The sequence below is a fragment of the Vombatus ursinus genome, unplaced genomic scaffold (genome assembly GCF_900497805.2).
Source record: "Vombatus ursinus unplaced genomic scaffold, bare-nosed wombat genome assembly UNPS02008996.1, whole genome shotgun sequence".
Taxonomy (NCBI): domain Eukaryota; kingdom Metazoa; phylum Chordata; class Mammalia; order Diprotodontia; family Vombatidae; genus Vombatus; species Vombatus ursinus.
Genome location: NW_020948774.1, coordinates 8583207 through 8598054, shown reverse-complemented (window position 1 = coordinate 8598054; position 14848 = coordinate 8583207). Strand labels below are relative to the sequence as shown.

The 14848-nt window shown below is 41.5% G+C and overlaps 1 protein-coding gene across 2 annotated transcripts in view; it reads left to right on the top strand.

Annotated features, from left to right (window-relative positions):
* Positions 1-14848, top strand: part of MGAT5B (alpha-1,6-mannosylglycoprotein 6-beta-N-acetylglucosaminyltransferase B) — a 134641-nt gene that overhangs the window by 51830 nt on the left and 67963 nt on the right. For both annotated transcript variants that reach the window (XM_027850262.1, XM_027850261.1), the window contains exons 4-5: positions 12329-12441; positions 13455-13528. In XM_027850262.1, coding sequence (XP_027706063.1) covers positions 12329-12441; positions 13455-13528 — 187 coding nt within the window. The remainder of the gene's footprint in view (positions 1-12328; positions 12442-13454; positions 13529-14848) is intronic.

The window sequence follows — 14848 nt, the reverse complement described above, 5'->3', positions numbered from 1 at the left end:
GGAAGGAAGGAAGGAAGGAAGGAAGGAAGGAAGGAAGGAAGGAAGGAAGGAAGGAAGGCCTAAAGTTCCAAAAACAAAACGAACAAAAAAATAGTCCACGCTCTCAAAGAGTATACATTTGAGTTAGGGACACAATATGTAAAATATTTAGATACATACAAAATACGTGTGTGTGGTGAGCATGCTTTGGTATAGGGCCACAATGTCTTTTTTTTTCTTTTTTTGCCTGGGGGGGGTGATTTATTGGACAAAAGACACAGGTGAAAGGGATAGCAGGTGTCCCCTTGGGCAGGAACTTATAGGGTGAGGGCACATTGCCCAGGCCTATGAACCAGGGAGTCAGGTCTATGTCCTCTGGCTTCTCCACTGGGTACAGCTTGAAATGCTGGAGGATGGTGGTGAGGAAGAGAAAGATCTCCATTTGAGTCGGGCCTGCCCCCTAGGCATATGCACTTTCCTGGAACAAAGGCCTTGTTATTTCAGAAGGACCCTTTCTCATCCAGGAAGTTGGTCCGGTCAAAACATTCTGGGTCCTTGAACTGGATGGATGGAGTCCTGGTGTGTGGAGACCAAGAGTGGGATGATGTGGGTACCCGGGGGCAGGAAATAACCACAAAAATGGGTGTCCTTAGTGATGTCTTGGGGCCGGCCCATGGTTTAGAAGCTGATGAGTCTCCCACAAGGTCTTTGTTGAAGATCATGCCTTGCTGCTGGGTCAACAACATCTGGTCTGGATTATTGTTGTTGTTCCATCATTTCATTTGTGTTTGATTTTTCATGACCCCATTTGGGGTGGATTGCCATTTCCTTCTCCAGATCATTTTTATAGGTGAGGAAAATGTGGCAAACAGTGACATGCCCAGGGTCACAGGTCTAGTAAGTGTCTCAGGCCAGATTTGAACTTAGGAAGGTGAGTCTTCCTGACTTTAGGCTGGGCAGTCTATCCATTGTGCATCTAGCTGCCCCTAGTCTGTATTAAGACACTCGGATTTCTGTGGCTCACTCTCCTGATCAAGTTGGGGACCTTACTCCCTGCACCTAGAACAGAAAAAAATGAATGAAAAGGCCAAGATTTCTCCAGGGCCATACAGCTTTAGAAGAGAAAGAAGCCCTTGAGGCCTGTCCCCTTAAAGAACAGTCTATCACCAGGTGCCATTAGTGAAAGAATCGCTTCCACTCCCAGACCAGAATGCTAGAGGCCTGAATCACAGAATCTAAAATTTAGAAGAAACTTCAAAAGTCATGTAGTTCAATTGCTACCTGAAGAAAGAATCCTCAGCCTGGCATTGTTGACCAGGGATCTTCCAGCCTTGCAGCCTTTGCTTAAATGTTTCCACTGCCAGGGAGCTCATTACTCATTGAGGCACCCTATTACACTATAACTGCTAGAATCAACTTGTCCAAGCCCACATGGGTAGTCTCTCAAGTCAACTAGCATTTTCTTTTCCTTGAGGAACTCATGGATAACACAAATCAGTCCAGATTCAGGGCTCCTTGAAGTCTACCAGAATACATGGGCATGACCCTTCTTCTTTCTCTGATCACTTGATGGTTCTGAAATCTCATCAATGTGGGTAATCCCTTCAATAGTGCAGCTCACGAGCCATCTTTGACTTCTCATCCTGGGGGACTTTATGTCCTCTGTTAAATTCTCCTCAAAAGGTCTGTTCAATGCGTTGAGGTCTCCCTCAAGATCTCTTGCCATTGTACGACTACTAATGGAGCACATGGGTGATCTATCAGTTATCCTTCATTCTCAATAAATGAACAGCCCATCTCCCTTTCCAGTCTGTACATTCCTTGGCTAATATCTTTTATGCTGTTTCTCTTATATTCAATAAACTCAAATGACTCCTTATTAATTCCAGGATCAAATATAAACCCTCTGTTTGGCTTGTAAAGCCCTCCACAAACTGACCCTACCCTACCTTTCTAGTCTTCTTACATTTCACTCTTCTCCATTTATTCAGATACAATGACAAAGGCCTTCTTGCCATTCTTCACACAAGATACTCCATCTCTAGACCCCTTGTCTTTTCACTGACTCTCCCTTACATGTGGATGTTCTTCGTTTCCACCTTCTAGTTTCCCTATACTCCTTCAAGATTCAACTCAAATCCCATCTACAAGAGGACTTTCCTGGTCTACCCCACTCCTCTGAGATTACCTTCTTTTTGTCATTGTTCAGTTGTTCAGTTGTGTCCAACTCCTAGTTACCTCATAGACCATAGCACACCAGGCCCTTGTATCTTCCACTGTCTCTCGAAGTCAATATAAGCTCATGTTCATTGGTTCTGACACTATCTATCCATCTCTGCTATTCCCTTCTCATTTTACCTTCAATTTTTCCCAGCATCAGGGTCTTTTCCAATGAGTCCAGTCTTCTCACTATGTGGCCAAAGTATTTAAATATTCAGTATTTGACCTTTCAATGAAGTCTGAATTGATTTCTTTAAGTATTGATTGATTTGATCTCCTTGCTGTCCAAAGGATTCCCCAAAGTCTTCTCTAGCACCACAATTCAAAAGCATTGATTCTGTGGCACTCAGTTTTCCTCATAGTCCAACTCTCACAGCCACACATTGCTACTGGAAAAAACATACTTTTGACTGTATACATCTTGTATGTGCCTAGTTGTTTGTGTATTGTCTTACTCATGAAAGTGTGACTCTTTGATTACAGGGGCTTGTTTTTTTTGTTTTATTTTGTTTTTGCCTTTCTTTGCATACCTAGTGCTTAGCATAGTGCCTAGCACACAATAAGCATTTAATAAGTACTTTTTGACTGGCTAATTGACTACTCAGTTCTTCACTGGTAATTTACTGTCACCTACTAATGCCCACAGTCCATTTCACCATTTCCCTCTGAGTGACTTCATTGCTCTTACTCAAATCAGAAATCAGTCCATTTTGGTATAAATTACAACCAGATCAAGGCCTTAAGAAGCATTTGGTTTTGTTGCAGTGACGTCTAAAATCCTAGAAGAGTTTGTGTGTATGACTAAAGCTCAGATTTAGAAATAGTTGGCACTCTTTCCCTTTAACTTTTCTGAGCTTCAGTTTCTTCAACTAAAGGAAAAGAAAGAATAACTCTGATAAGGGTAGTGAGGGAACCATCAAGCAAGGAGATGGGAGGGAGCAGAGAAAGGGAAATTCTGTCTTTCATCATAGATAATGCTAGGATAGCGTAAGAGGACTTGCTGCTACTAAAGAAGAATCAGTCCATTTGCTTCCTCTTTCTAGTGATCAGTCACATTGTAGAGAGCGTGGGTGGCCAAGCTTTTCTAATGACCTAGTGCAGTGGTTAATGGGAATGCTCTCTCCTTCTCTTCCTCCCTCCTTTTCCTGAGGAATTCTGTTCTCTCTGGCTTGCTGCTACATAGGATGGATCCTGATATCTCTTTTTTGTGCTATTGGCTTTCTTAGTGTCAATAAAGCAGGAGTCTGTTATTCAATGGCTTTGCAGATGAAATTGTTCTTCTTGTTGGTTCTGGGCAAGGATGTACTGGTGGCTTCCACCTGGAGTTCCATAACTTAGCCCTACCAATTAGCAGGCAAAGCTGAGACTGGAACAGTGGGAGAGTCTTTGTTTTGTTTTGTCACTCTAAGTGCTAGGCAGGGAAAGAAGGAACCATTTAAACCCCTGCTTAGATACTTCGTTTCTAGTCTGATGGTAGATTCCAGTCTTCTAACACTAGCTCACTCCCTGGACCAGATACCTTACTCCCTCCCTCCTGTGGCAGAGGTGATGTGATGCATTAGTAGGGACACAGGATGGAAACAGAAATCTGGCTTCTAATCTTGGCTCAGTCTCTATGCAATCTCAAACAAATCACTTTTCTCTCTCTAGGCCTCAGTTCCCTCAGCTGTAAGATGAGTGTGTGATTAGGTCATTTCTAAGGTACCTTTTAGTGCTAACATTCTGAGTCCATAATTCAAGGTAATAGTTACTCTCTGTAGTAAAACATAGGTCACCTGAACTGAAGATAATTGATCAAACTACATTGGACCCCTCCTTAACCACTGGCATTGCTGGCCTTCTCTCTGTTGGGGCAATGTATGGGAAAGAGCCCTTGAATGGGAATTAAGAGGCCTCAGTTCCCTGTAAGTCACTTAACCTTTCTCAGTCTCAGTTTGCTCATCTGTAAAATAAAGATGATACTATTTCTAATATCTACTTCACAGTTATAAGGATCAAATGAGATGATATATGTAAAGTGCTTTCCAAAACTTAAAGCACTACATAATATCAATCATTTTATAGTCAGCAAACTATGGAAGATTAAAAAATAGAAACTGAGGAGAAATGGGAGATGAATTTGTGACTGATAACCTCAGGGTTCAGGCATGAATTGCTTGGCATTTCTGTGTAGATTTAAAAGTTCAGAATTTACAAGCCTAGCACAGCTTTTTCCTTTAACTTCTCAATGGGATTTGATTTAATCAGATTACTTCCTTCCTGGTAGCCAACTGAGATTAGCCCTGCTAAAGTGAAAGGTGAGAAGAGGAGGAGGAGGTAAAGGAGAGGGAAAAGTGATTTTTGAATTCAGGATATTTCTAGGAGAAGGCGAGCTTATGTAAGGGCATGGCACTGATGCTTTGGGCAAGAAACACATCATATGAGGGCACTGGGTACCAGAAGTAAAGGGAGGAAGTTATGACAGGAAATAGGACTTTTGTTCAGTCTTGACTTTTTCTCCCAGATACTAAGGGAAATAAGCTTCTCCCTTTGAAAAAAATGGGACTCAAAAGGGAGGGGAATCTCCAGCCCATTTGCTCCTTTGTCCAACCCTAGAGAACCTAAGGAAACAAGGCGAGTCAGTGAAGGGGGGGATGGATGAATGATGTAAACCATATTTCTAGTTCTAATACATGAACCTTCTACTTGTAGATTAAGAACAGATTTGCCTTCCAAATCCACAGAACTGACTTAACCTTCCACTCTCCCTTTTCTCTATGCCTTACTTGACACAAGACTCTGGTTCAGTGACAAAGCCAAAAGGAGGCAGGAGAAATTTAATAGCTGATAATGAGATCTGCTCAAGTGCTTTACGAGCTTTACAAGCATTTACTACATACATCAACTTGTGTGGTGGGTACAGTTGAGGAAACTGAGGCTCAGAAAGGTTAAATGACTGTCATACAGCCAAAACACTCCCTTAACTTTCACTCCAGCTCATAGACTACTACTATTCTTGGGGTTTCAGGGATAATAAAAAGCCTGAAGTAATTTGGGATAAAAAGGAGTACTCAGAAAACAATGGTCTACTCTTGAGAACCACAGGATAGGGAAAAAAAGTGTCCAAAGAATTTTAGAAAACTAGGAAAAAACTATAACTTGTAAAATTAAGCAACCAGAAATTATATTCCTATGGAGTAACCTCTGAGCCTTAGCTGGTATGACCCTTGGCAACAATCAGCAGCAGCATTTAGCAAAAACATTTACGAAGTATGGTAAGAACAGTTGATACAAACATTTCCCCTCCCAGTTCCTTGGACACATTCTCCCACATCTATACGCAGAGCACTGAAAAGTGGGCTCCAACTGAAGAGCATGAGAGTGAGGCACACGTAAAGGGAATACAGAACTAACTCACAGCCCCTAGAAGCCCTTCCTCCCTTTGCAGAGTCCTCACAAAGGTCTCAGGTTCAGCTCTCTGGTTGGCAGGCTTCTCAGACAACTTCCAAGATCTATTCCTTTCCTGAGTCCATAGCCAGTACTTCTCTCACCGCAAATCACTGACCGTCTCCAATGTCTATCCTTGGTGTGACTCTTCACTCCTGATACAGATTCTTCCTCTTACTGACTCCCATGACTGTTTCAGAAATGCCATAGCTATAGCCGCATTCAGCCCTGACAGCTGATGGGACCTTGGACTCTTTTGAATTTACTATCCTTGGGCCACATCCATCACAGGATACTCAAGAAAAAACAAACGCAAAAGAGGCAGAGGCAACTATACACTCATGGCATCCAAGATGAGCTGGGGTATTGGGACTAGCCACCCTTCCCCTTTTCAGTGCTGGAGAGGCAGTGTAAAGATATTGTGCCCTATTCTCCCCTGGGAGCAAAGAAGGATGACATAGGGAAAGGTTTTGCCTTTTATATACTGACTGAGTTCCTGCTTAGTAGCTGATTAGAGAACTCTTTGACACCACATCCCTCGATCACTTGCTCTCTGTCTTTGTCTCTCTTTCTCTCTCTCTCCCCGACCCTGTGTGTATGTGTTTGTGTTTGTCTGTGTGTGTCTGTCTGTCTGTCTGTCTGTGTCTGTGTCTCTCTGTCTCTGTCTATCTGTCTATCTCTCTGTCTTTATCTCCAGTCATCTGGTACTTAAGGGCATCCTCCACCAGGGGTGGGGAACCTGCGGCCTCAAGGCCACATGTGGCTCTCTAGGTCCTTAAGTGTGGTCCTCTGACTGAATACAAACTTCACAGAATAAATCCTCTTAATAAAAGGATTTGTTCTGTAAAACTTGGACTCAGTCAAAAAGCCTCACCCAAAGACCTAGAAGGCCACATGTGGCCTTGAGACTGCAGGTTCCCCACCTCTACCTAGACTTTGCTTCAGTGAAAGCCCCTGAACTTGCCCCCTTCTAGCTACATAGCCTATTTCTAGCTTTCATGTCTATGTTCCTTCTTCCTCCTTCTCTGTCTCTATCATTTAATCACAGTTCGCTTTTACTTTTACATTACTATTTTCCTACATTTCTCCCTAGTTCTTGTCCTTTCTTTTTTTTAACTCCTGAGCCCCAATTTTCTTTGCAGTTTCACCTTCGAGCACCAGAAATTAGATCCAAGCTCATTAAAAACTGGAATTTATTGTGATATAGCACTTTACATTTTGCAAAAATGCTTTACAAGTGTAACAAGATCAGACAACCAAGGTGGAGCTGGGGCACCTTTCCCACGAAGAGATCACAGCTCTAGATTCATTCAAAACAGATTTAGTCCTAGTGAAGTTTAGCATCTGGCTTTTTATGCCCACACCCTGGAGCACCAGGGGGATCCATGGAAGGCTTAGGTTTGGTTTAAGTCGGAAGTGTTTCCCAAAGGGATCAACAGGGTCCCTTTTAGAAAAGTATTCCATATACAAGGTACATCATATATAGAACAACTATTTAATTCCTTTAACCAAAAGAAATACTAATAAAACAGAAGACTCATAGAATGCTTTAATAAAATTTTTTGAGGCAATCAGGATTAAGTGACTTGCCTAGGGTCACACAACTATTAAGTATCTGAGACTGGATTTGAACTCAAGTCCTCCAGGACTGGTGCTCTATCCACAGTACCACCTAGCTGCCCCCTGCATTAATACTTAATACTTGAAATAATAAACCATAACTCCCATTATCCTCTCCTGGAAGGTCGATACTTAAACTTTTACTTTGGCTCTGCACTGTCAGAACAACTTGAAAGGCAAATATAGCATAGTGGAGAGAGGGGCAGATTTTGAGGCAGTTAGAACTCAAAGTTCAACTCCTGCTTCAGACATAACCTGTATGACTCTGGGATCAATTACCTTATCTGTTAAATGAGGAGATTGTACTTGATGATCTCTAAATCCTTTCCAGCTATAATGGTGTTTCAAGGTTCTAGTATCCTAGTAGAGTATGCCCTAGGCTCATTCTATTGGTGGTCATCTTCTCTGAGAAATGTTTTAATAGCTTTAGAAAACTCCTGTTGCTCCTAGTTAGTATTGATTCAGGAATACATTAACTAGTCCTCCTCCTCCTCCTCTTCCTCCTTCTTCTCTATCCACATGGGGAGATGTGAGTGCTCTGTCCAAGGGAATATAATTTTTGGTCACTTATATTTTGTAAATTATCTTGGGGTTTGGAGAGTAGCTTTTTAAAATTTTAATTTCTCATTTATTTATCTTTTTTTTCTAAAAGCTGGGTCAATTAACTCTTTTTCTTGTGCAATTTTCATTTATGAAATATAGATCTGAAAAAACAGGCTTTGGGAAAGGCTCATTATGATTCAAATGGAGCTACTTGACTAGCCTTTAAACCCAAATCACTCTGGCATTCATTAAGTGGCCAACAATAGGCCCCAGTCCAAGCCTTTCTAACTCATTGTTTGGGTTTTGATGGCTCAGAGTGAGTGTAAGTAGCAATTGTTTTCTATTCAGGCCAGAAACTTGAGATTCTTCTTCTCCCATTTGCATTCTTTTTGTGATGGCAAACTAAGCCATCTTTTGTCTCAATTCTTATCTAGCCCTTAATCATTGAATAGGCATTGCCTCAGACAAACTGAGACCTGGGAAAGACCTTAGTTTAAAAAGGCCAAGGTCACCCACTGTGTCCTGGGTCAATTTGACTTTTGTCCTGCCTCTGAGCTCTGATGACTTTGGAGGCTGATGACTTTGTGCAGCTCTGGCTAACTTAAATCCAATTCATACACAAGTCAAGACATCACTTCATGATGTCATTGGTCCTCTTCAAGAACAAAGGATGAACAACAATAAATACAAACTCCCAACTCTTGAGCTCGTTAACAGAGCCAAAGAGTCCTTCACTCAATATTTCTATTCAGTCATTTACACTCAGGGAAAGAAACACCAAGCCAGGGGCCCAAGGCCCAAGCTCAAGCTCACTGCCAGGTCTGAGCAGCCACCATCGTTGTGCTTGGGAAGCAGGGGCAGGAGCAGGTACAGAGAGAAAACATGAATCCCTCCTCCCCCTTGCAGAGAGCCTAAGGGAGGGGGTTCAAAGAGTTGTGACTTGCTTAGGAAATGGGAAGAGAGAGAACACCAGAGGGCAGAATTACTCCTTTAAGGTCTGCTGAATGGACTACTCTTCCCTGGTTCAGTGGCCTTTTATTTAAATTAGCTCCCTTCCCTTGCTGTCATGATAGGGACCAAAGGATTGCTGTGTCATCCCAAGGTCTTTTAGCACTGAACATATATGTTCCCCAAATGGCCATGGGTGGTTGGCTCAGTTCCACTCATGCACTATTGGCATACTCTATCCAGAGCAGATCAGGAAGACCCCTCCTAATTACCACCATTTCATACAGATTGTCTCATTTGACCTTCACGACAATGCTGAGGTGGGTACTATATATGTTAAGACTTAGAGAGGTGAACCAGACCAAAGTCACACAGCCTAGTCAGAGGTAAGATCTGAACCCAGGTCTTCCTGACTGGGTTCAGGAAATTCAGGCCTCCAAAACTCATATTCCTTTTTTCTTGGATCACTTAGAAAAATAGTGCAATCATAATGTACTTGCACCACTTCTTTTGACCCACCCATCCCCCTACTCCACTCTAGCCCTACCCCACCTGACTCTGGAGCATTGAATCAGCATTCTGTCAGGAAGCTGTTTTTTTTTTTTATTTGAACTTTCTTGGTTTTTGTTTGTTTTTGTTTTTGTTTAGTTGTTGGTCTGTACTTCCATCTCCCAAGTCATAACTCTGCCAGGTTCTAAGCCCTCCTGCATACAGTTGGCTTTAAAAGTTAAAATGAGGACTCAAGCACTATCATTACGGATTACTTTGAAAATAGAAAGTATCATCTCCACCAGTGCTGAGTCCAGTATGATGAGTGTGATGCCAAATAACTTCATTTTGAACAAGCTGAACTTGTTAAATCAGATAGACTCCATCTGTACTATTTAAAGTCTATGCTACAGATACCATATGAAAATTGCTGAATAAAAGAAAAAAGGAAATGGCTACCTTACATCCAGTAAATTAGCAAAGATGACAAAAGATGGGAATAGTCAATGATATGGACAGATAGACATACTAATATGTATTGATGGAGCTGTAAAGTGGTCCATCCATTCTGGAAGGAAGTTTGGAAATATTCTAATGTCACCTATGACTGGATAGGGGGCAGTGTCTACAAATGGACTCTGGTCTTGAACTTAAGACCAAATTCTTTCTGGGACAGCCTGACCATAAAGTCAGAACATTATATCTCTACCCCAAGATAGAGCTATGGACAAAATCTCTAAAACAAAGCTAAGGTATGGCCCAATGTCTCTTCTAAAAAAAATGACACAACATAAGAAGTAGTAGATAGCAAGTTTAGAACAGCTAGTTATTTTTCACCTTAAGAGAAATGCTTAAAGTGTCCAAACCTCAAGTGTTCATTAATATAATATAATATTAAGACATAAACTATGATCCATCTTCTCTATTATACTTTCCTTCAGACATAAGAAATACCCAATAGGAGGCTTGCAGAGACTGACAAACAGATTTCATTTTTTTTTTTAACAATCTGTACTCTCCAAATAGCAATTTGAGTTTCAAGTTTGTCTAGCTGTCGTGGCTAGGGTTTCAATTTTCAGGATGATTTTGCTGGTGACCATCCCTTCCACCAAGAAGTAGTATAGTTACTGCCAGTCAGCACCCAGAAACTCTTGGTCTCTTAAACTTACCAGGTGGTTCTCAAGACTAGAACTGCCATTCTCAGAGGATTGCTGTTTGGCCACCTGTGCTTGGAGAAAGAAAAACAAAGAAAGAAACACAAACTAGAAACTTGAGATCCTATCACAGGCTCACCCAGGCAAGCATGTGTTCTCACTGCCATGTGCTCAAAGCTGTCATTGCTGCTTCTAGGGAGTAGAAGAGAAGAAAAATTTCCTTTCCTCCTGCAATGAAAGTCCAAGGGAGAGAGCTAACATTAGCTGTGTGCCAACAAAAAGGAAGCCTAGAAAAAAGGAGACCAGAAGCCATCTCTCCTTCCTCACTTCTTATAGCCTATAGAGTGGGTTTTTCTTCATGGCTCAGTCATCTTTGGTATAACATTCCCCACCACTCAGCAATCATGGATACCAAGGAAACAATCAGAACCTTCTGGTCATGTATGCCCATTAGTAAGGGGCTGGAGCATGTGTGGGCCAGGGTTCAGGCCCATCCTCATGCACAGTCTATGAGAGGTTCCACTCTACACTAGAAAGGGACTAAAATGTCCATTCTCTCTGACCCAAAGATCTTACTGCTAGACATATGCTACATTGAGGTCGAAGACAAAGAAAATCTAATGTATTTTTATGGGTATTATGGTGTAGTGGAAAGGGTTGTATAGACTTGGAATGAGGAGGACCTCAGTTCAAATTCCTCCTTAGGTAATTATGAACTGTGATCCTGGGCAAGTTGTTTAACCTCTCTCAGCCTTAGTTTACTCATCTGTTAAATGGAAATAATCACACATATCTCCCAGCATTGTTGCAAAAATCAAGTGAGATAATATCTATAAAATATTTTGCAAACCTTGAAGCAAAATATAAATGTTATTTTGTTGTTGTTGTTGTTGTTGTTGTTGTTGTGATACACTTAAATATTTTAGCAGCATTTTTTATAGTAAAGAACTGGAAACAAAGTACATGGCCATCAGCTGGGAAATGGCTAAACAAATTCATCCCATGAATGTGATGGGATATTTAAAATAGTACAGCTTCATAAGAAACAATAAATATGAAGAATATAGTGTGGCATGGGAAGAATTATATAAAATTCATAAAATAAGCAGAGCCAGGAAAACAATATACACAATGATTACAACAGTGTAAATGTGGGGAAAAAATGAAACTGAAGATTGTAATTATAATGACTAAGCTTGATTGAAAGGAAGAGAGATGAGAATGCAACTCCCTTCTTTACAGAATGGGGGACTGCTGATGTGGTATAATATATACGTTGCAGGACTTAATCGATATGTTGGTTAGTTTTGCTAAACTGCCTTTTAAAATTCTTTGTTATAAGGGTTAGCTCTGAGTTGGGGAAGAAGTTATGAATATATTAGGAAAAGAAGGTGATATAAGAAAATAAATCAATAAAAACTTTTTAAAAAATGCTTCCAAACATATGGTTCTACACATATGCTTTATACCTGTAGTATTATCAGGGTGAATAAAGTGCTAAATTTGGATTCAGGAAAGCCTGACTCAAAAGTTTGCCTCTGGCACTGACTTATTGTGTGACCTGGGCAATTCTTTTAAACTCTATGAGTGCCAGTTTCCTCATCTGTTCAGTGCAGATATTAATATCTATACTACCTACCTCACACAGTTGTTACAGTAATTATCTTCAAATAAGTGTGTAAAAGCACTTTGAAAACCTTAAAGCAATATATGTGTCAGTTATTGTTGTTATTATCATAACCACCATTACTATTTCCATGATCATCCTTCAGCATTCCCTGGGGACTAGAGTTCCATTTTTTCCACCCTTGATTTTTGAGGATGTACATGGCCCCAGGTCTTGAATCCTTTACTTGTCTCATGGTAAAAATCTCCTTGGGAAATAATGCCCTGAAGACGATACAAATGGGTTCTCCCCAGGCTTATAGTTCACTTCCTTCCTTGCTCAGGTTCCCACCAGGTGCCAAGCTGATGGAGAAGATCCAGGCCATTGCCCAGAATGTCTCTGACATCGCCGTGAAGGTGGATCAAATCCTGCGCAACAGTGTCCTGCACAGCAAGGGTGGGTCTCACTACAAGTTTCTGGCCATAGATATTTGCTTTCGCTTTATCCCAACCACTTTCCATCTCCAAGTGTTTTCTGTGTAGCAGAGCCCTGGAAGGGTGGTGATGGTCTCTGCCTCACAGGCTGAGCAAATTCCCATAAGGTCAGGTTATTGGACAAAGCTTCCCAAAGGTGGGACTTTTGGAAGGGTGGGGCTTCAGGGAATTGATAACAGTTGATGTAGGAGGTATAATTTCACTAGATTCAGGGTTAGCATAGCAACCTATCCTATTCCCCTAAATACCCTCCCTCCAACCCTGTCAGAGAAGTTTTAAACTTGGATGGGTAACAAATGGCAGAGAAGGGGCCAGTGTCTAAGAGACTCTTTACTGATTCAGCTGCTCTTAACACCAAGCAGTAGCCCCTTGCTTTCTATGCATGCTTAACTTAAAGAGATAAATGAGGTCACTGAGAAGAGATGAGACCTGCTCCTATAGCTTTGCCTGAGAAGCTCAAGCTCAAAAAGATTTTGAGAGGATTATGTAAAAAGTATGTGTATGGTGGGGGGAGAAGGGGTAGTAAATACCCCAAGCTTCCTCTATTCAATAGTCACTCAGCCCCACAGTAAGATAATGGGGTGAGGTTTGATCTGCCACCAGTACCCAAGTCCACACTTTCCCTAATAGTCCATCCTGTTTATTGGGTAAGACCATTGTTTACAAGAGTGAAATCTATTTCCTAAGGAAAGAAGTAGGGGATGGAGTGGGCAAGGCTAAACACCTATAAAAGGGACTGCCATCTGCTAGCCTGAGCATGGTTTGGGATCATAGGGAAGACTAGCATGAATCTCTTGACCCAATCCCTTGAGCATACATGCTTACAATTCTTGTTTGAGAAGTTGAGTGCTAGGAAAATCTATCTGCCCTTCCCCTCTTGTATTAGATTGACTTACTCCCTTCTGGGGAGCAGGGTGTGACTGGGGTCTTTATCTTTCCACATTATCTGCATTTCCTTTGACCCTCCCCTCCCAGTGTCTGAAGGCCAGCGTGATCAATGTGAGGTGCCCAATGACCCCAAATACCCAGACTGCTCTGGAAAGGTAGAGGTAAGTAAGCCCCAAATGAACCGAGGAAAGTATTCTGTGGGAGGAGGGAAAGAAGGCATGGATGATCCTTCAGTCAAAGTATTTAAACCATTAATAGAGGTATGGTAGAAATAGAGATATTGGAGGTTCCAGTAAATGGTAAATACTGATGCAAAGATCAGGACAGGTCCAATCTTCAAAATCCACCTAACCTCTATACAGAGGGTTAGCCTAAGGTGATCCTAGACATGCAGAGAAAGAAAGAGAACACATAGATTTGAAGCCCAAAGAGACCTTGTAGTGTAACCCTCTCATTTAGTAAGTAAGGAAACTGAGGCCCAGAATGATGAAGTCATTTTCCCAATCATACAGGGGATAAGTTAAATCCAGATTTTGACTACTCTTACTCACAATCTAGAGCTCTTTCCAATACACCACAATAACTGTGGCGGAGAAAAGACACATGAGATCTTAGGTGGAGGTGGCAGATGTCAGTGCTTATGAGTTACTCTTAATAATTCAGTGAGAGCATAGTAAGCCAGCTGCTTCTGACAGTACATTGTCTGGTTGGGGGCCCTTTCTCCTCTTGAAATTACTGCTGTATGGTATAGCAAATGCACTTGATTTCAGAAAGATCTGAATTCTTAGTCCTATTTTAAACACTGGCTGTGTGACTTTGCATGAGCCACTTAACCTCTCCACCTCAATTTCCACATCTGTTAAATGGGGATGGTAAGGACTATGGTAGTACCAAACTCACAGGGTTGGTACAAAGATCACTAAATAAATGTCAATTATTGTTATTATTATTCAAGTCCTGACTCTATCGCTAATTGATTTCATGAACTTGGGGCAGTTTCTTAACCTGTTTGGGACTTGCTTCCCTGATTTGTAAAATGAAGGGGTCAAGCTAGACAGGTAGTCTCTAAGGTCCTTTCCAGCTCTGACGTTCTGTTACTGCTGCTACTCCAGCTAATCTAATGAACTCCACCACTACCCCCACTCCACCCCTCCTAACTCAGGCAATGCTTCGAGAAGGCAATTGTATGCCCTAGGCAAAGTTTGAAAATTGCTCCCCTTGAGTGTTACTGTCCAAGGGAGGCTTTGTGCCATATGCAGCTAGACTTGTCACAAAATAATACCTATGTACCCTGGGGAATGGAATTTTCTGGCATGAAAAATATATGCATTTTTAAAAAGTAATTTTAAAGTGTCCTTTGTTGAAGCTTTTGCTTGCTCTCTCTCTCTCTCTCTCTCTTTTTCTCTCTGTCTCTCTGTCTCTCTCTCTCTGTCACACACACACACACACACACACACACACACACACACACACACACACAC